Genomic DNA, 21,937 nt, shown 5'->3' on the forward strand with positions numbered 1-21,937 from the left:
TTCGAAGTTTCCATTTTTAATATTATTAATTTCAGACTTATTCATATGAAACAATTTTTCATTATTAAATAAAACTTTTTTCAGTTTTTTAAAATCATCAAATGAATTTATAACAATTTGATTTTTATTATTTTTATCGATGTTTAATTCATTAATTATATCTTCGAATAATAATTTTTCATTATTTTGATAAAGAATACTTTTTGGTATTAAATCAATTTGAATTTCTTTTGTTTCATAAATAACTTTTTTTGTTATTTCATTTTCAATTTGCTTAATTTCATTTCGAATTTTTTCTAATTCATTTTCGGCTTTTGATAATTCTTCTTTTGATATTTCAAAATTATTATTTTCGTTTTGTTTCTCATTAATTTTTTGTTGAATTGTATTCATATAATTCATTGAATCAGTTGAATATTGCGTTGATATTGTTGATAAACTTTCTAATTCATTGTTAATTTCATGAAGTTGTTGGTTCTTTGCTGCAATAAGTTCATCGATTTTATCAATTGATTCTTGAATATCAATTGTTTCAAGACTAAGTTGTGATAATGAATGTGTAAGTTTATGATTGTGATTAATTAATGATTCCAATTCTATTTGAAGATTTGAGATTTCTTCTTGAAGATTTTTGGAGTGTTTCATGTTTTCATTGATTTCATTGGAATAATTTTCTGATTTTTTTGTGGCATTTTGAAGATCTTCTTGAAGATTGTGAAGAATTCGATTACAGCGTAATTCCATTTTAGGAATTCTATCATTAGCTGTCGAAAAAAACTTTCGACATTCTTCAAGTAATTCGCCTTGTGAACTGCATTCAATGAAATATTGTCGAATTATTTCGGAGAAAATGTAATCATAACTTTTAAATTGTTGTTGAAATGTTTTATCATCGCCAAATTCGGATAAAAGTCTTTCAAGCATCTCATTTAATTGATAAAATGTGGATTGAGATGGTGGATTTGTCGAATTTAAATATTTACCAAAATAACCATTTGGTGATTCTTTTGGAATTGCTGGTCGAAGAGGAACTTGTTGTTGGTTTTGAACATTGATTTTTGGAAGTTGAGAATTTTCTGTTTTGTGTTTTATAGTTAGACTATTCCGATGTTTTTTATAATCTTTTGTTTTGTTGGTCTTTTCTGATTTTATGTCTGATTTATTTGCTACTTCTTTTTTGATGATTGGTAGATTTTGTGGATTTTTTCCAAGAAGTCCAGAACCTACTATAGAAGGCTCTAGATCTCGGTCTTTGTTTTGCGCAGCTGATCTTAGAACACTTCCTAAATATTGAAAGTGTTGCATTTTTTATAACGAATTTTTTTGATCGGTTTCGATTGAATAATAATTTGTCCGTTTAAAAATAGAAATGCTCTTTCTTCCAGATTGGTTAGAGTCAGATGCTTCAAATCTGATTTCTGATGTATATGAAAGAAGGGAACAGAATTTAGATATTATAAATGTTCCACTTGAAGTAGAAGAGCAACTTTTAGTTGATGATTTATTATATTGTTTAATTGGTGCAAGTGGAAATTATATACAACAAAACTCACAAGGAAAATATTCTATTTCAGTTCAGATACATAATTGTTTTAGAAGCTTTGTTAATAATATTCTTCCAATTTGCGAGAATTTTTCAATTGTTAGAAAATATGCAGAAGGTCATTATAGACTTGAACATGGAAGTGTTATTCATGCAACATGTACTTCAATGCGAAATATCATTACAGAATATTATCAACTTATTACAAAAATTCAAAATTATCGAAGACTTACAATTGGTTTACTTTTATCAAATCTTCAAATCCCAGCCGAAATATTCCAATTACTTGCGAGTGTTGTTAAAGAACTTGAGTCAAAAAGAGGAATTTCTGTTTTAATTATTTTACATAAGTATTATTCAACATTTAGAGGATCAGAACAAATCCGAAAAATGATTTTATACTTATTCCAAAGTGCAATGAAGCCATTCATCAAGTTTATCGAAAAGTGGGTTTATGAAGGAATAATCGAAGATCCATTTGATGAATTCTTTATCAAGCAAAATGAAAATATTACACCTGAAATTCTTGGCAAAAGTTACGAAGAAGAATTTTGGCTTCATAGATATGACATAAAATCCGAAAGACTTCCTCCATCAACATTTATGTCACATTCAGTAGTTTATAAGATCCTTAATTCCGGTAAATACAAATCTATTCTTCGTCTTTGTGGTATAGATTCTGTTTGTACCAAGAAATTAACTGCTCAAAGTCTTCAACGCGAAAGCATATTTGATCAAATTCAAGAAAAAAGTTCATCTGAATTGATCCGTGTTTTACTTCATAGGTATGACCTCCAAGGTTTCTTTAAGTGCTTTCATGATTACTTACTTTGTGCAAGAGGCGATTGGATAAATCATTTTCTCGAATTGAATAGAAAAACGATGAAACAAACGGTCGACAAAATACACGTTTATTCTCTTGATACAACTTTATCATTATGTCTTCCTAAGGAAGCTCTTTCCATTTTTTCATGTGTGCTTGATAGTTCTTTGGTTATTGATGAAATTCAAAAAATTCATAATACGAATTCACAAACAAAATATAAAATTCAAAATCGTTCACAAAATAGTTGGGACAATTTTAGCTTTGACATTCATCTTGAATGGCCAGTTAGCCTTGTTTTCTATCAAACTATACAAAGGAAATATCTTATTCTATTTCGAATAATTTTGATGTGGAAACGTCTTGAACGTTCCATTTCTAAACTCTGGCATCGGAAAAGACAGATTTGTATTCGTCGTTTCGAGAGCCAGCTTCATTTCATGCAAATCTTTATTTGTAGTTATCTAAATTTTGCTTCCACTTTTACTATTGAACCAGAGTGGGCTAATTTCCAACGCCGGCTTACGAGTGTTAAAAGTATTGAAGAATTATTTAAACTTCATGAAGATCATCTTGATCATCTTCTCAAAGTATTTTTTGTTGTTCATCCAAATGTGTTCCGTAAGATGACATATATCTGGTATGTATGCTTTGAATACGCGAGCGAACTCAAGAAATGGCTACGTTCGGTAAGTAATCATTTGACAAGTAAAGAAAGCAAACTTCAGCTTGGAGAGCCACTCAACAAACTCTACAACGCGTTTGAGAAATCGGTGCAGGGATTGATCGAAGACTTAAGAGGAATTGCAAGCAGGGAAGCAAATAGTAACTTCAGCGATTTGGCAAACTTCATCAATATTAACGATGCGTACTTCGAAAAGGAATATTAAAATGTTAAAAACTTCAAATTGTTGTTTCTTATTTAATGTTGACGCTGAATTTTTATTTGTCAATTACGAAAACTTTAAATGTGTTTATTACACCTAAAAATCATTTTAACAATTAAATTCATTTTTGTTCATTTCGTAAATCTTAAAATTTTAACTTCTTGAAATATATTGGCAAGAGCTAATAAAAGACTCAAAAAGAAAAGTATAATGTCCAAAGTGATATAAAACAAAATTCATAGTATTTGTATAGTAACAACTATTTGTTATTCAATTTCATCAAAAAAGATAAAATATAAAAGCATATTATATGAAAAAGAATTAAGATGTTTAAATTTTATTGGTCGTGAAAGTTGCTTTTTATGAAGACATTAAAAAAAATGTGCAAAGAAGCAGGAAGTGATGAACTTGGAAAAACCGAAAATCAAAAAAAGAACTTCCAGGCTGATCACAAAGAAAGCTTTGATTTTCCAGAACCACAAGAGCCAACGAGACGTCCATCTCATTTTTTTGCTGGTCATATTAGATATTATGATGCTGAAGATTCGCATACATATGATAAAAATAACATTGATATGGATTCAACAAGTTTTTCTGATTTTTCATTATCAAGCAGCGATTCTGACTAAAACTTTATAAATGCTAAACGATAACATTAAAAACAAGATTTAAGTTTTTCTATTGATACATGTGTGTTATAATATTTACTTTCTGCAATTCGTATATAGAGATCCTAGGATCTTGATATTATGAATATATAACATATATACATAGTTGCATCTATGATAAATATAAATCTAAGAATAATATCATAATTAGCACGAGATAAATCTATTCTTTAATTTCAAAAAGTGACATTTATCGACTTTTGCATGGTTTATGTTGAACGATAGCAGCAACGATAAGTGACGATAGAAGAAAATTTGATTGGTTATAAATATTATAATATTTTACTTTTTTTTCAAAATTATACGTAATTTATTTCTATGATTATAATTTGTAAACAGCAAAATTAAATGATTTTTGTGTTAACAAAAAATAAAAATTTTAAAATTTTATCATTAAATCGTGATTTGTGTTTTATTCCGAATAATAATACGGAATCTTGTTTTTCCTGAATTTATAGATTTACTAAACAAAATGACATTATATTTTTTATAAATACTCAAATGATGTACTTATTTAACCTGATTAATAATTTATGATAAATATATTAGTTTATGTGTAAGCACATATTCTTTCGATATCTTGGGACAAACGATTCATTTTTTTCTGTAAAAAACGATTCTTGACCATTGATCATTGAATTCATTCAATAGATGTATTTATTTATCTTAAATTTTCGTATTTTAGCAAAATATTCAATTTCATTGAATAAATATCTATACGAATTTAATTCGCATATGATCTGTAAAATACTGACTTGAGATACATATATCAATTCCTTTTATCTCATATAAATATTATTAAATATTTCTCATGTGCTTCTTAATTTTGAATATTTTAATGATAGTCATTATCAATTTATATAATTTTTCTATAGTTTTCATTCTGTTTTTAAGTTATACAAGATTTTCAATATCTATAGATTAGAGCAAAAATTCAAAAATCTGTCTTTGCAATTTTTTATTTTTGATATGTTCTACATATAGGATAATTCTTGAAACAATTTATTCATTATTGGAGTTTCTGGACAAAGAAGAAACAATAACTTTTCGAATTAATTTTGTGGTTACAAATCCATCAAGATTCGTTCCTCCACGAGTGAGCGATACTCACAACAATGAATCACAAAATTAAACAGAAGATAAAATTTTTAAAATTTAAGTTTATATTAAACATTTTTTCAACAATACTTGTATAAACTGGTTTAGATGTTATGAATAGGTACATCCAGTCTTGGCTTAGATGACCGTTTGTGTAATGTATCGTACATGAATTTAAATGGAAAGTGACTAAATTCAAAGGAAATTTCAAAAAAAATGCATTTTAAAGTATTGAAAATTGAGAAGGATTTTTGTAGACATGTCAAAATTGACATATTTATTAATGCCGAATTATTTGAACCAGTTTATATCTTAATAAAAATTTGTTTACTGTTCTTATTTGGTAAAATCTGATATGTATTAAATATATTACAAATAATTTTAAAATTAAAAAGAAATCTATAAGAGGGAAAGTTGGTTGACAATGTCTTGGTTTATATGTTTTGGAAGGTGCATTGCATGTTTAAAAATTTGTCTTCTCAGAATAATTATTGATTCTTAACTCAATGGCTACAGGAAAAATATAGATTTTTCATATAAAAATCATTTATATATACATCTATTTTGGAGCAATATCATCTTTCAATTTAGAGATATTTTAATTTTGCTAAAATATAAAAAAGATAAATCACTAGTCACCAATTCTGATAAGTGGTACAACCTTGCAAATTATCAAAAAATTAGAAGAACACTTACCATGGTAAGTCTAAATTAAATGACACCTCTTTCACTAAGTAATTGTTTTATTTCTCCGAAACCCAACTGTTTAGCAATTTCAATTGCTGTTTCAAATTATTAAAACATATATTAAATTATTCAAATGAATATTTTTTGCATTAACATCAATTCCTTTATCTAAAAGTAATTTTACTATTTCTATATTATTATTTCTAACTGCTATATGAAGTGCTGTTTCAAATTTTTAAAACATATATAAAATTATTAAAACATATTACAAATTATTAAAACATATTCCAAATTATTCAAATGAATAGTTTTTGCATTAACATCAATTCCTTTATCTAAAAGTAATTTTACTATTTCTATATTTCCTGATTTAACTGAATATGGTAAAATTGTATTTGGAATTTGCTGCCTCTCTATATCACTTTCTATTATAAATGTATTTCCTTTTGATGCTATTTTTTCTATAATTTTATTATTCATTTTCATTCCTTCTTTTACTAAAAACATGAAGATTTCATAATTATTAAATTCTATACATTTTTTCCCAAGATATATTAAATTTTCTTCGCTTAAATTACAATTATCTTGACTTTCGATATTGGAATTCGATTTCGTAAAAGAAAATAATGAAGATGGATTTTGGAAAGAAAACATTGAAGATGAATTTTTTCTGTCATTGGAAATTTTTCCAATTTTATTTTCATAAAGATAACGAAAAATTTCATTTTGATGAAATTCTATTGCTGTTTCATATGCTTCTTTAAATGATGAATTATTTTGTTCACATAAATGAATAATTTCTAAGTTTCCACCTGCAATTGCATATTTAGATGTATTTTTGGTATTCGAATTATTTAATAGTAAATATTTAAAACATTTAATCGAACCAAAAAATGCACAATAATCAATTAATGTAACATTTTCAGCATTAATAAATGAGCATCTTTCATAAAGTGATGGCTCAATTATTTGATTAAAGTCAAATTCATTATGTGATGATATTTCTTGAAGCTTTTCTAAATCATCATTTCGAATTATTTTTGCAATTTCATTTGGATTATGTCCTTCTTTTATATATTTCATTTGAAGCTTCCAATCATCTTTTGATAATTCATCAAATGCTGAGATGAATTCTTCAAAGAATTTTGGTCTTGGATATTTGTTCTTTAGTTTGTTTATTTTTATTTTGTTTTATATTGAGAAAAATATAATGTGTTCATGTTCTTTACTGAAGATGGTTCAATTATTTGTTCTTCGATCATCTTTTCAAGAAGGTAATATGATTCTTGCTTTTCTATTCTCAATAAATATTTACAAAAGATTTGAACAAGATTAGCTTCAGGTTCACTTTTTTCTTTTTCTTTTGCATTTAAAGCCAATAAATATTTAATATATATATATTTTCATTATTTGATTGAGAAACAAGATAGTTAAATGTATATGGCAGCCTATCTACAAATAAATTAATTGTTGCTTGAACTGATTGATCGAAATTTTTTTCGTTTAGATTATATACAATTAATTCTAATAATTTCGAAAGTTCCATCAATAAAAAAATGGTTCAAAACTCTGTCCGAAATATTTGTGAGAAAATATAATTGTCAGTACCAAAAAAAATGTCATACGATAGGCATCCGAACCGACACCGCGATAGAGTATACTCTCCTTATTCTATAATGGAAAGAATAGTTCCAACTCAACAATTTCCAGATTTCTTCATAACAATAACATGATAATCTATTCGTTTCCACATAGTTCAATAAATACCGTTTACAATTAATGGAATCTTGGTCAGCATATGATCCAGAGTCACTTAGAATTAATACAAAAAGTAGCACAAATAAAAACAACACTCAGATTGATAGAGAAAACAGGTCATCACAGAAAATTTGTTGGAATTTGTGATTTGATCAATGTGAAATTTGATGTATGGATCTATTTCTAACAAGGAATTTTGTATTAATATAATAATGAGAAAATTCTAAATAAATTACAATAGAATTTGCTCAGTTTATAATGTTTACTTTTTTCTTTTACTCAGCAGCATTGCTTTTTCTCACCTTGGTCATTTTGCTCATCATTTACTTCGACAAATTCAGTCGTTTCGGGTTCATAACTTAATCCATCAAGTTCAACAACTTTACGGAACATCTCGACAATGTTCTCACCTGTCTTTGCTGATGTTTCGATATAAAATTTGGCTCCGATTTTCTTGGCAAAGTCATTGATTTCATCCATATCACATTGATATTCTTCTTCAGGAAGATCTTTTTTGTTGCCTACAAGAATAAGTGCTATGTCTTCTGGTGCCTTCTGTTCGATTAATGAATAAAATTGAGATAATGCATCAAATGTTGATTTTCTTGTCAAATCAAAAACAAGAAAGGCAACACCAGCGCCATTGAAATACATTGGTGCTAGACTTCTATATCTCTCTTGACCTGCTGTATCCCATATGTTAAAAACAACTGATTTTGACTCAGTTTCAATTTTAACAGATAAATTAGCTGCACCAATTGTGGCAAACGTACTTTCATTAAATGTACCATGTACAATTCTCTGTGCTATACAAGTTTTGCCAACACTTGCATCACCAACCAAAATTGCCTTCAGAGAAACCATTTGACATAAGTCGGTTGGAACGGTTTAATTTGGGATTTTGGCTTGTAACTTTTTGAACTTTTTACACCTAATTGAAACAAACCGCTACTGTAGTTCCATTCAAAGCACCAAAAATTGCATTTTTCTGCTTAATATCCAAAATATCGAATATATTGTGATTTGTTAAATAAAACTGAACATAAGGATGTTGTTAGGTTCAATTGTATTTCATATTATTATATTTCAATCTTTCTGTTTCTCAAATTTGTAACATCTACATCAGAATGTGAATATTCAGACTGTAGAATCAATTTGTAAAGAGTAAAAATTCAACATGTCTAAGGAATGCTTTTCTTTAATAATATGGGAAAAGTTAATTTTAATTTTGATGATCTTGGGGAAAATCAAACAAAACATTTGACATTTTCAGCAGAAACAAAAAAAATTTATTTATTCGATTTTTGCTGCAATTTTTATAACAGCTTCATTCAAGGATAAGTCGCCTTCTTTTTTCAAGATTTCCATATCGTTATTTCGATCTTTTTCAGGAGTGTTTAAAATCCAGTTTGTATAATCGTTTGGCTGATTGAATTGAATTGTTAATCTTTCATTCAATTCTCGTAGGATAATTTTCCATTTGTCAATAACTTCATCATACATTTCTGGTGCATTGATGAAAAGACACTGTGAGCGATATACCTTGAACCCAAGTGGGTAAAGCATACCATGTGTAACTGGATATAAAATTTCTTCGATTGATCCCATCATTGAATTAGGAGCAAATTGTTCTTGTTTTTTATCTGTAACAACTACGCAAAGAGCACTTTTCCCAGAAAAAGCACCTGTTTGGTAAAGCATAGTTGAAGAATAGAATTTACCAAATGTTACAACTCTTTCCCACCACGCAAAGAAATGAGAAGGAGGACCAAACCAACTTAGAGGTGTGAATAAAAGGAATAAATCACTTTCAAGGAATTTTTCTTGCTCTTCTTGAATTTTTGGTATCAGCGGTGAAACTAATTGTTCTGTTCGAAAATTAATGTGAATTGGATCACTAATTTCAGTGAAATCAGAAGCGCTAAGGACATCGTTCCACCCGTCATTTGCAAGATCTGTTTTATGGATATGAATGTTTGCAGCTTTTAAAAATTCTATAAATGAATTTGCAACCATTCTACATAGTGATTTATCAAATGTATTTGGATCTGCAATTAAAATGAATGCTTTTTTTTCATCGCTTTTCATTTTTGTGTTGGTTTAAGCACTTTTTATAACGTATTTTTTATACGTGAATACAAAATCAACTCTCAACACATCCAAAAATACAAAAAAAAAAAAAAAAAAATCATCAGGTGTTTTTGTTTTAATGCTTTAAGTTGGTGTATAGCCATAATGAAAATAACTTTGATCACATGATCAACAATATCTTAAGATTTTAATAGTTAAAAACCAGCTGCTCACACCATGACCCCCTTGTTAAAAGATAGAAAAGTTATTAAACTTATGGTATAAACAACTTTGTTCAGAAGAATCAAGATTTGATTTCCAAAAATTGAATCCATTCCAAGTTTTGAGACACGTGTGTTAGGCTAAGGCAATTGTTATCTTGAAACCCAAATCAAATCAAACTCAAAAAAAAAAAAAAAAGTTAAATGAATTTTTTAAAAAATACTATCATAACCTTTACATCTTTATATGAATTCATAGATACTTGTCTTTATATTTTTGCTATGCGGTGAATCTGTTGTAACTAATCACTTGCAAAACATTTTACGCAACCAAACAATTTATCGTAAACCGTTCAAAAGTTGTTGTAAACTAACGGTCGCAATTAATTCGAACAAAAATGACATCTCTTGCTGCAAGAAGAAAAATAGGAATTCCGAAGTTAACAGCTCTTGAAACCAAACCCCCAAACAAGGAAGTAGAGCCTAAGCCACTTGTTCCTAAAACTGAACAAGGAAATTCAAAGCATCATCAATTTGAGTTCCAAGATTTTGAGATCGGACCAAGTCTTGGATCAGGTGCATCATCTACTGTTTATAAAGCCATTCATATTCCCACAGGAAAAGTATATGCCGTCAAAAAAATTGCATTTCATAATCAACCAAAAGAACTCACTCAACAAGTAGTTTCCGAGACTTATGCACTTCGTGTTCTATCCCATGAAAACATTGTTACACTTAACACTGTTATTTATCACAAAGGTTTTGTCTATATTGTAATGCCACTTATTGATGGCGGATCACTTTTCGATATGCTTCGATTTTCACCCATAGTACCCGAGGCTGCGTTAGGGCGTATTGCCTGGCAATGTCTCCAAGGTCTTTTATACATCCGAAAGAACAAATTTTTACATCGCGATTTCAAACCTGGTAATATTCTTATCACCAAAAGCGGTGAAGTCAAAATCGCTGATTTTGGGATGGCCCGACAACTCAACCAATCGATTGATCAAGCGCAATCATTTTTAGGGACAATCTGTTACATGTCACCTGAGCGACTTAATGAGAAAAAGTACAATTTCCAAAGCGATCTATGGAGTTTTGGCATTATTCTTTACCAATGCGCTTTGGGAAGATTTCCAATCTCATTTGGAGATTCTAAATCGCCAAACTATTGGGACTTAATCGGAAAGCTTACAACAGACATCGACGTCAAGCTCCCGCCGCAGTACAGTCCCGGGCTCACAGATCTGATCGCGTCGTGCCTCAGAATTGACCCCGCGAAGAGAGTTCCCGTCGAAAGGCTCGTCGAGCACCCGTGGGTCGTGCAGTTTCGGGACAAGAGCGCGAACGGGCCGCTGCTGCAGTGGATTGCGCAGTGCGAAAGGATAAGAAAGGAACAGGAAAGCGCTATGAGTAGGGAACTGATGGGAGCGCCAAAATAGTAATAAACTGATGTGTGACTGAGAATGCTTTTGGATGTGAAAATTGTGAAATTGTGTATATGATAAATATATTGGTGACTCACGTTAAATTTGATAGTTTTATCAGCAAAATGTGATATGTGTTTGATTTGCCTTACTAATATTTGTGATATATTTTATATGAATTATTAATTTATTGATATTTTTTCGGAAATAATTTGTAATTTGTAAATTAAAATAATTATAACCAGGTTAGATTGTATATAACGTCTAATAATTTATCATTCCATAAAAAAAAATGTTGCATAACATAATCGATTTCTTACTATTAAAAATTTTATGCTATAGAATCTATTTCTGAAACTTTACAATTTTGACATTATTTTTTTTATTTTTGATAGGAAAAAAATCCGATTAAAAATTCGTTTTGATCACATCTTCGCATACAATAAACTTTTCTCATAGTTTTACTTGAAAGTTTGAGCCAATCATTTAACTCAATTTTCAAACATCCAAATATGACTACGAAATGAATAATCAAAAAAAGAAATGTTTATAATTATGATCGCTCATTCGTATGGATTTATAATATATGGAGAAAAATCTAATTTCAAAAACTGGATTGGAAACATAAGTATTGATATAGGTGATATAAAAACTAATTACACTTCCCCTTATTCATGGTTTGGAACTTTTGATATTCAAATTATGAATTTTGTTGTAAAAGAGATTGATATATTAGATATACAACACCAGTTTTGCACAGATCCTCAAACATCACAAAAAGGAATGAAATTTAATGTAACTTTCACATCTAAAATTCAAGGCGACATAAAAATTATTCAAAATAAAAGAACAAGAATGCATATATCAGGAAATTTTAATATTTCCACAAGGAATCTTTCAGTCCAAATTGGTATTTACTTATATAAAGGAAAAGAAGGACTTATTGAAAATGTTATTTTAATTCCGAATTCGTGCACTGTTAAAATTCCTGAAATGTACTTCGCCTTCAAGATAAAAAAAGGAAAAGTAATTAATATTTTATTGAATTTTTTTAAAACATTTATTATTGGGAAAATAAAAGATAAAATAAAATATGTTTTATGCACATATGTTCCTAGTGCATTTGTTAATAAAATGTCTGAATTCTTTAATAAGACAAATGCAATTATAAAACCATTTCTAAATGAATCTAAACCAATAAATATTCCCATTGAAAAACAAATGAATGATCTTAGATTGTCACCTATTATCAATGCTTTAAGATTCTTCTTAATTAAAATTATTGGTGTTCATGGTTCTGTCAATTTAAATAATTTAATAAATAAGCTATCAAGGAAAACAGGAAGTATTTCAATTTCTCAAACACTTAAATATTTTGGGTTTGAAATTCCAATTAAATTTGGTATTAAAATTCCTTATTTAGGATTAAAAAGTGATTTTTTAATTGAAGATTTAATTCTTTCTAAAATAAATTCTTGGAATAATTTTAATATTGAACTATTAGATGCTCATACCCTTAATATTAAAACAGGTATGTATGATCTTGGAATTAATTTGAAAATTACTATCAACACAATGGTAGATAGATATAATATTAATATAGGAAATAATTATTTAACAGAATCTGCTCAATTGAATATGTATATGACGAATAATTCTATGGAAATGCAATTACAAATTGCGGCTCCTATTAATGTTGGAAAAAATTATACGAGTCAACAATTCTTAAATCTTGATTGTGTTAAACACCTTTTATCTTCTGATGAAACAGGAACAAAATTTTTGAATTTTAACACATCTATCAAAAAATTAGATTTATTTACAGAAAGTAGAGGATTAGAAATTAAAATACGAGAATTAATCAATAGCATTGTTGAATTATTTATTGAAAATTATTATGATGTTATTCCAATATTCATTAATTCATTCATTAATAAATATGGATTAACTTTTATTAATACAAAAATTAAAAGTCTAATTAAACCTAATAAAACTTGTCCAATAATAAAAGAACCTCCATATTATGAATTTGTATTATGGACCACTCTTCTTGCTTTTGGTTGTGCATTTTTTATTGTAATCATTGTTATTATCATTTTTTCAATTTTACAAAATAAAATTCATAAACAAAACGCAAAAAAATTAAAAAATGAAAACATTTTTGTTAATGGTATTTATATTTTTCCTCAAACAAATAAAGGTAAACCAACAAGTTTAATACTTTCACCTCGCATTTCACCATTTATTAGGATTTTAATTCCATTTCTAATTTTTATGAACATTGCTTTATTTGTTTCATCTAATACTGGATATGGTGCATCAGTATTTATTAAATTTGCTATTGGAACAAAAATTATTTCTCTTCCATCGTTTTTCGATTTTGGCCTTGGAAATTCATTGAGAGAAATGTGGAAATCGAAAGCATATTCATTAACAATTTTAATTATTACATTTTCATGTGCATGGCCATATATTAAACTTTTAACGATGTTATTCATTTGGATAATGCCTACAAAAGTATTTAGTAAAAGGAATCGTGAATGTTGGCTTAAAATACTTGATGGACTTGGAAAATGGTCTTTTTTGGATTCATATGTAATGATTTTAATGCTTGTTGCATTTAACCTCAAAGTGAAAATGCCAAAAATTGATCCAAAAGTAAAAGGAAATTTTTCCTTCTTTCTTTGGGTTTATCCAGCATATGGATTCATTACATTAACACTCGGTACAATTATGTCATTAATACTTTCTCATGTTATATTAGCAATTGATAGATATGTTGATTCTTCAATGGAAGATACCAAACATGACAATGATAAACCAATTTCATTATTTCTGAAATGTAAAGATATTTATTTAAGATGGCTAACAACAATAATGTTACTAGCAATTCTTGGTGTAATTATTCCAGGCATTATTTTCAAGTCATTTTCATTTCATGTTGTAGGTTTATTAGGCTGGATATTAAGTTTGATTCCTATATCAAATTATGATGAATATTCAGTAATTGATTTAGCACGTGAAATTCCAGAATCAGCAGAATTTAGTAATTCATTTTGTATTCGTTTTACCCAGGTTTTATATATCCTTATTACAATTACTCTTCCAATAATTCATTCTTTGTTAATGATTTTATTATGGTTAGTTCCATTTAGAAGGAAAACTCAAAAAGCTTTATATAAGGCTTGCGAGGTTTTATATGCATGGAGTTGCTTAGATGTTTTTGTAGTAAGTGTAATTTCTGCTGTTTTCGAAATATCACAATTTGCTCAATTTATGGTTGGCGATAGATGTAAATTAGTTGATCCAATTGTAAAAAAGTTTTTCAGTGATGAAAAATTTATAAACGGACATGAAAAATGTTTTGAAGTGATAACGGTATTATTAAAGGGCTCATACATGATGTTTTCTGCTGCAATTCTTCATGATATTACAACAATTATTGTAAATATTGTTGCAAGGAAAGCATTGGAAAACAATTCAAATTAAAGTAAATAAACTATTCTATCATTTTTATAGATATGCAAACATTTATAATTACAGTTTTAATTATTAATTTATGTTTTTTTTAAGAATTAAATAAACAATTCTATTAATTTTTTACTAAAATAAAACATATATTAAATATTCTTTCAGTCAATTTTCTTATGTTTATACTTTAATTCATCAATTACTTCACCGAAAGAATAGGCAAAGCGATGCCAATATAAGAAAATAATGGCATTTACCATTAGAGAAATACCGAAAAACAAAGATAGAACGATAGAAAACGGTTTCATCGGTGAATTTTTGATGTTGACCGTTATGATGGAGCTGATTTCGCAATAAGTTTGCTCAAAGCCAAGTAAAACAAGCTTAAACTCAACAACATCCGACGTGCCATCAAAAATTATTCCATTACTGGTTGAATTCATAATTTGATATTCGGCCATTGGATCAAATGTAGTTTCAAGAGGAGATGTGGAAAAACAACTCTCATAATTTGCTTTAGACCAGCTTCCAATCGTTTTGAAGTTTTGCGGATTTCGATTACAACCAGCACTTTGGGCATTTAACTCGTACCGCATTCCTGTTGGTTTCAAAGGAATAAGAACAAAATCTTCAATGACATCTCCAGCTTCTACTCCATTATCAATTAATTTGATTTTTGGTCGAAATGGTGCTTGTCCATAAAATGCATCAAATTCACATTCATATTCATCACCATCTTCATCAGCATTTATACATTTCTTTCCATTGTATTCAACTTCAATTCTTAATTTTGGATTACATTTTGTTGAAACCTGTAGATAATCGTGAAATTTTATTTGTTCACCATCTCTAACGAATAAACTAACAATTCCACTTCCAGTATTTTTAATAACTGTTTCATTGAAGCTTTGGTTGTGAATCTTTTTTCTCGGAATAATTGTAACATTTATATCTACCAAAGAACAATTATTAAGTTCTTCAGTATTTTCGAATTCACTTGACAGTAAACTTAATTCATTGCTACAAGTATGACTTTCACTATGATTAGTAACAACGATTAAATTTGGAGCACCCTGAACGATATATGACAGGGGTGCCTCATGGAAAACCGCCAGCCGATAACTTAGTGTCAAATTTTTGTAAAGATCGAGATATTCGAATTGATTATGTTTTGAGCAAGACAAACAAATTACATTATGTTGAATAGGTTTTTCAAGATTAGTAAATATATATTTAGTTTCTATTGAGTTTGAAGATTCATTAAAATAAATAGCATAAAGATTTCCATCACGGAAAAATATATCCAAAGAATTTGAGTTTGAAGGAGACCAAAGTAACTTAACATCATTTGTTAAGTAATTTCCGAAATAAATTTTATGGTAATTTGTGACAAAAGCGTAAAAATTCGAATTCCCAAAAATTAAATTTATAATTATTTCATTATATTTAAAATTCGGGATTTTAACATTATGGAAAACAGTGAAATTAAATGTCAGCAAAAGTTTGCTTCCATATAACATAAATATTCCGTCTTTAGATGCAGCAATTTTTGGTTGATGAATTGTATCTAAGAATGATATCAATAAATTATTTGTTTTCAAGTTGTATATTGCACAACCAATTTGATTTTGTTTTGAGTTTTCTTGGAAAATAGCAATTAATACATTTGGAAAGATACAAAAATCATAAATTTGATCAACTTTATTTTCGAGTTGTGTCAAACGAATTGGTAACTTATTAAAGTTTAGTGAATAATAAATAGTTTTATTTCCTATTAGATATGCAAATACATCATTTTCAGTTGACTTTTTATGCTTCAAATCAGTAAACGCACATAAATTACTCGTTTTAAGAATAGTAACATTATCTTCAATAAGTTTAATCCATTTGCCATTCTTTGAGTAAAAGATATTTGTTGAATTTGTCGCAATGATATGACGAGGCGTAAAATGAAGAGAATTTAAATTTAAAATTGTCGTTTCGTTATCATTCGGTATTACATGAACAAAACTTTCAAATAATGAATTCGTAACAAATGAGTTATGATTAATTACATATGCAGCAATGTTATTAAAACATTTTCCTTGTGTTATAGTTGGGAAATGTTCTTGAATTTCTTCGTCAATATTATTTACCTTTTGAAATAAATTAGAAAAATTACGAATTAATGAAGTACAATAAAATTCACTTGAAAAACTCGATACTTCACTAAAGAAATCTGAAATATGATTCCCAGTGATAGTGAATGAATGTGGAAATATATCATTAATTGGAATCATGGCTTCCCAATAAAACTTTTCTTTGTTAAACTTGAACTCTTTTTCAAAATAAGAATTGCCATCAATTGTTAAAAGTGGCGACTCTCCAAGTGTGTGAAATCTTTTGGTGATAATTTTCGAGGAATTAGAAGGTTCGGTTGCAATTCGTTCATATTCATATTTATCATATGGATGATTTGAAGAATGTGTGGAACTGATAATCCATACTCGAAGTGATATCGTGGTATCCTCATTTTGAAAACATAAAGAGGAATTCAAACAATATTCATTAACATAGTTGTAGCTATTTGTAGTAGCATACCATGAGTAACGATTTGAAATTTCGCCAACTGCAAAATCAATTTCTAATTTTGGATTGGTAGGATGTGATTTCAAAACATAACTACCTGGAAGAGGACATTGAAAATAATAAACGCTTTCGGTCGGAGAAGTGGCGTTTTTGCATCCATCCGAAACTGTCCAATTGAGATTATCACAATTTGAAATACATTCAGCCTTAAATGTTGTATAAGGCCCGGGAACCAAATTTTGTGGAAAAGACACAGGACTAAAAGTCCCAAAGTTATCTATGTCTGCTGAAGAAAAAAGAGGAAAAAGAAAAATTATCATTGAGATGATTCAATTGGTAACTGGCCAATCATTTCAAATGGATTTGAGCTGCATTTTTTCTGAACAATAAATGAATGATTTTCGATCGTCTGAAGTGATTGTACAATATTTAAAAAGTGAAAATACCGATCCCACTTTTCGAGTCGGAAAAGATTTTGTTCACAGCAGCAATGTGCTGATTGATTTTTCATATATTAGAGATCTAAAACGAAGGCAGCTTCTGCCCCAAAATTCCAGACATAAGTAAAGCCCACCTTCTATGAATTTTTATTCTAAGATGAGAAATTTTTCTGTAAACTTTATAATTACAAGCAGTTAAAATGTCTAAAAATTTCAAATATGCTGATTCAAAAAGAGTTCTAAATAAAACTTATTAATTGCCACTATATATGTATTTTGAGATTGTGGATTTTTCACAAAAAACTTTATATAATTAAAAAAAAAAAATTTGAATAAAATTGCTTTTAAAATTTCATTCTGGCAATTCATATGCTTTAGTTTCATCTAGAATCTCATTTTTTTCTAAAATATCCTCAGCGTATAAATATGGTGCGGGATCAATCATATCATCAATTGGCTTTTTGATTTATCCTCAAACCATGTGACAGTGTTTTAACCCATGTATGATAATATGTTATCACTTTAGGATTCTTTGTCGGTCTCATTGTAGTATGATGTGCTGTTTTGGTATGTCTGGATATTGAATGTGGTGGTCTTGGTGTTGGATGGTGTGATAAACGAGTTTTGGTTACATGTTTTGTAGGCGATATTGATGTATGATAATGTGTTGTATGTTTGGATATTGGATGTGTTGGTCTTGGTGTTGGATGGTGTGATGAACTAGCTTTGGTTACAGGATATATAGGCGATATTGATGTATGATAATGTGTTGTATGTTTGGGTTTTGGATGTGGTGTTCCTGGCGTTCGATGGTGTGATGAACTAGCTTTGGTTACAGGATTCGTACGTGTTGGATTATGTAATGTTCGTGTTTTGGTTTTCTTTAATTTTCCCCATAACTTTTGATTTTTTAATAATTGCAATTTACTTATTGATAAGTGATTTGAATTTGGATCATTATCTTCTTCATTGTTTGAAGTATCTAATAGATCTTGTAGTAAATCTTCGATTTTTTTACATATGCATGATAAACTTCCTGGACCTTCTTTTTTGCAATTAATTGAATATATATTTTTTGAAATATGATTATCTGATTTCTTGCTATAAAGTTTTAACATAAAAGAATTTTCATCAATATTTGGATCATCAGTATAGAAATGAAAATAAGCCGCATTGTTATATCCATAAGCAGAAAGGATAAATATAGGAAACATACAAAATTAAATGAAGTGAATGTTCTATAAAAACCTTTCAAATAATGGATACATTTTAGTAGTAATCAAACCATGTTATTAAAAACCATTAACGACATAAAATAAGTTAATAATAATACCAAAATCCAAAAAGTTAATTTGGTATAAAAAACAAAAAATAAAAAAAAAAAATATTTAATACAATCTGCTTGTATATGTGATCATTTAGTTCATATTTCATTTTTTCATCATCATTTGTTACATAACTATATACAAATAAACTAATATAGTTTAAGCCAAATTATACTCCATCTCATTCTTCAATATCAATTTTTTTATCTATTATAAAATAACAAACACATATCGCGTCAACTATATATTTACTCACAACATCTAATTATTTTAAACAAAACATTTATATTTTATTTCTATTGTATACATTAATCCGGATTTCTATTAAGTAAAGGAAACGGCGCACCATTTGGCATTGTCAATTGCATATCGAATAACTCATCGAAGCAATGATGCTGCATACAGTGCAATGCCGTTGGTCTTTTTCGTGGGTTATAAACGAAAATTTCCTTTAACAATTCCAATATTTCGATTGGCGTATTCTTCGGCAGCACATATTCCAATGGCATCTTCTTATCTGTTGGGAATTGGAATGTCTTTGTGTGCTGGAACGACTGCATATCATCAGCTGTCGGAGGGCCAATGACTTTAACTATCTCGTAAAGCTGTCCGATGCTTGTGTTGCCGTGGAAAATTGGCGTTCCAGATAAAAGCATTTCGCAGATGACACAGCCAGCAGCCCAGATGTCTATGGAGGATGTGTAAAAGATACAATCAAAGATAAGTTCGGGAGCGCGATAGTATCGCGACGCAATGTATGAGACACTTTTCTCATTGGCACGTAACCTCTTGGCACTACCAAAATCACAGATCTTTAAGGACCCCGTGTCAGCATCTACTAATATGTTTTGTGGTTTGAGGTCACGATGTGTAATTCCAAGTGAATGAATATAATGAAGTCCCGAAAAAATCTGAAATGCAAATAATTTAATGTATAAAATAGGCGGCTGCTTCCGTTCTTTTTTATAAAGTAGATTAAATTGATGTAATGAACTGGGTAAATAATCCATTACTAAATTTAGATATACTTTATTGTTCTTTTTACATGTAGTTTTGAAGTAGTCTTTAAGGAAAACACAGTTGTCATGATGTAATGATTGTAAAATCTCTAATTCACGATTTTTATAACGAGGATCTTGGAAAACTTTTTTGATTGCAACAATAGTACCATCAATATAACGAGCTGTAAAAACAGTACCAAAAGCACCTTGACCTATAATTCGTATAGGTTTATATTCTTTTTTTGATTTTAGATTTGGTGATATCTTAGATAAGATCTTAGTTGAAGTATGGCGCGGATTTGCTAGTGCTAATGATGAATTATAGCGGAAGTTAGATAAATGAAGTTTTGGGTTTGCACGTTTCATCAAAATTCATAACCGTTGACGGTGCATTCAAATTTTTTGATCCGACGAAATCATTGACAATACTCTGTTCGATATTTCAAAAAAAGTTGTCTTCTTCTAAAATTCATTCATAATCATCATCAATTAAATACCAGTGATACCTAGCCATTACATTAAAAACACCTTCAACGTTTTGATTGATAATATGCATCTAACATTTTAGAAATTGATGATATGATCATAATATTATAAGAAAATTTAATTTATTATTTTGCACTATTTTCCAGTGCCTTTATGTTCTTATATCTATTGCATCAATTTATCTCGTTGAAGGGAAGTGTTTATATTCTTAATGCAAACTCCCAAACTTATGAAATAGATCAAAATTGCTGGTGATTTTTCTTTTTTTCATGTTTGGCTTACACATAACAATATTTAAGTAATTGAAGTTAATAAGATTTATTCGCACATTTAAGGAATCAACAATTTTTTGTGGGAAAGTGTAAATAATACAATTTTGAATACAAGTCTATCGTCTTGTGGCCATCTTTGTGCAATATGGCAAAATAACAATTGATACTTATGCTTTTTATATATATATATATATATAAGAATATTAAGTACTTACGAAATCTAAATGAACATGCATTACTAAAGTATATATTAATAAATAATGCAAATAAATCTGATTCAAAAATGTTCAAATAGACTATTACGTAATATGCCAAATTAAGTATTTCAGATTGATTTACAATGAAGTGGTTCATCAATAAGCATGTTATTCTGGGAAGTTTAATCGATTAATAAATTTCACCATTTAAATGTTTTAACTCCAATTTCCTTTATCAACAGCATGCATGAGATATTGGCTCGAAGAGAGGAAAATATGAAAACCTTTTTTGGGAGATGTAAATTGCTGTGAAATTTCCGATAGATTATCACTGTTGATCGATCAAAAAGCTCCGAAATACAACGGTTAATGCACTGAAAAAGAAAAATTCCTATAAAAATTGAGAACAACAACATAAACGGTCTTCATTCAATTCCAGATTTTCTTTGACCAAAAACAACCTTTCCAATTGAATTTTCACAACGTTACGATGCTTAACGTTACTTTTTCTGAGGAGTCTGAACGTTTTTTGTATTGGCATGAGGTAAAAAGCTTGCAAATTTTTTTGAAAAATATGAATATCTTAATTAACTCAATTGTAATAATTACGAAAATTAATTTCATTTTTTAACACTCTATGTTATTAATAAATATAGAAATAGAATTAAATATCACTTAAGCTAACCAAGATAAAATATATTTTTTTTATTTCGTGTTCAAAATCCAGAAGCCCTCATAAAATTTGAATAATTTTTAAGGAGGTATAAAAATTAAAGCTGGATGCAGTACAGCAATTCTCTTCAAATTGAAACCAAAAACAAGAAAAAGAGGAAGAAATTTACTCCAGATGAAGATGAAGAGTTAAAACATCTCGTTAAAAAGTATGGAACAAAAAGATGGGATTTCATTTCTTCTAAAATTAAGACGAGAAACGCACGCCAATGTCGAGAAAGATGGAAGTTCTACCTCAGCCCCAATGTGAACCGTTCTCCTTG

At 28.6% G+C, this 21,937-nt stretch overlaps 5 protein-coding genes across 5 annotated transcripts; 2 read left to right on the top strand and 3 right to left on the bottom strand.

Moving 5' to 3' along the window:
- Nucleotides 1-1,369: 1,369 nt before the first annotated feature.
- Nucleotides 1,370-3,256, top strand: GO595_002987 (gamma-tubulin complex component 2-like; the record flags this gene model as incomplete). The annotated part of the gene is made up of 1 exon (XM_067915957.1): nucleotides 1,370-3,256. The coding sequence occupies one exon, from the start codon at nucleotides 1,370-1,372 to the stop codon at nucleotides 3,254-3,256; it is 1,887 nt and encodes a 628-aa protein (XP_067776788.1).
- Nucleotides 3,257-7,743: 4,487 nt separating this feature from the next.
- Nucleotides 7,744-8,328, bottom strand: GO595_002988 (small GTP-binding protein; the record flags this gene model as incomplete). The annotated part of the gene is made up of 1 exon (XM_067915958.1): nucleotides 7,744-8,328. The coding sequence occupies one exon, from the start codon at nucleotides 8,326-8,328 to the stop codon at nucleotides 7,744-7,746; it is 585 nt and encodes a 194-aa protein (XP_067776789.1).
- Nucleotides 8,329-8,757: 429 nt separating this feature from the next.
- On the bottom strand, nucleotides 8,758-9,480 carry GO595_002989 (NAD(P)H-dependent oxidoreductase; the record flags this gene model as incomplete). Its single annotated transcript, XM_067915959.1, has 1 exon — nucleotides 8,758-9,480. The coding sequence occupies one exon, from the start codon at nucleotides 9,478-9,480 to the stop codon at nucleotides 8,758-8,760; it is 723 nt and encodes a 240-aa protein (XP_067776790.1).
- Nucleotides 9,481-10,153: 673 nt separating this feature from the next.
- Nucleotides 10,154-11,197, top strand: GO595_002990 (STE family protein kinase; the record flags this gene model as incomplete). Its single annotated transcript, XM_067915960.1, has 1 exon — nucleotides 10,154-11,197. One exon carries the CDS (start codon nucleotides 10,154-10,156, stop codon nucleotides 11,195-11,197), a length of 1,044 nt encoding a protein of 347 aa, XP_067776791.1.
- Nucleotides 11,198-19,294: 8,097 nt separating this feature from the next.
- On the bottom strand, nucleotides 19,295-20,353 carry GO595_002991 (CMGC family protein kinase; the record flags this gene model as incomplete). The annotated part of the gene is made up of 1 exon (XM_067915961.1): nucleotides 19,295-20,353. The coding sequence occupies one exon, from the start codon at nucleotides 20,351-20,353 to the stop codon at nucleotides 19,295-19,297; it is 1,059 nt and encodes a 352-aa protein (XP_067776792.1).
- Between the last annotated feature and the right edge of the window lie 1,584 nt (nucleotides 20,354-21,937).

Source organism: Histomonas meleagridis, assembly GCF_020186115.1.
Source record: "Histomonas meleagridis strain 2922-C6/04-10x chromosome Unknown contig_20, whole genome shotgun sequence".
NCBI lineage: Eukaryota > Parabasalia > Tritrichomonadida > Dientamoebidae > Histomonas > Histomonas meleagridis.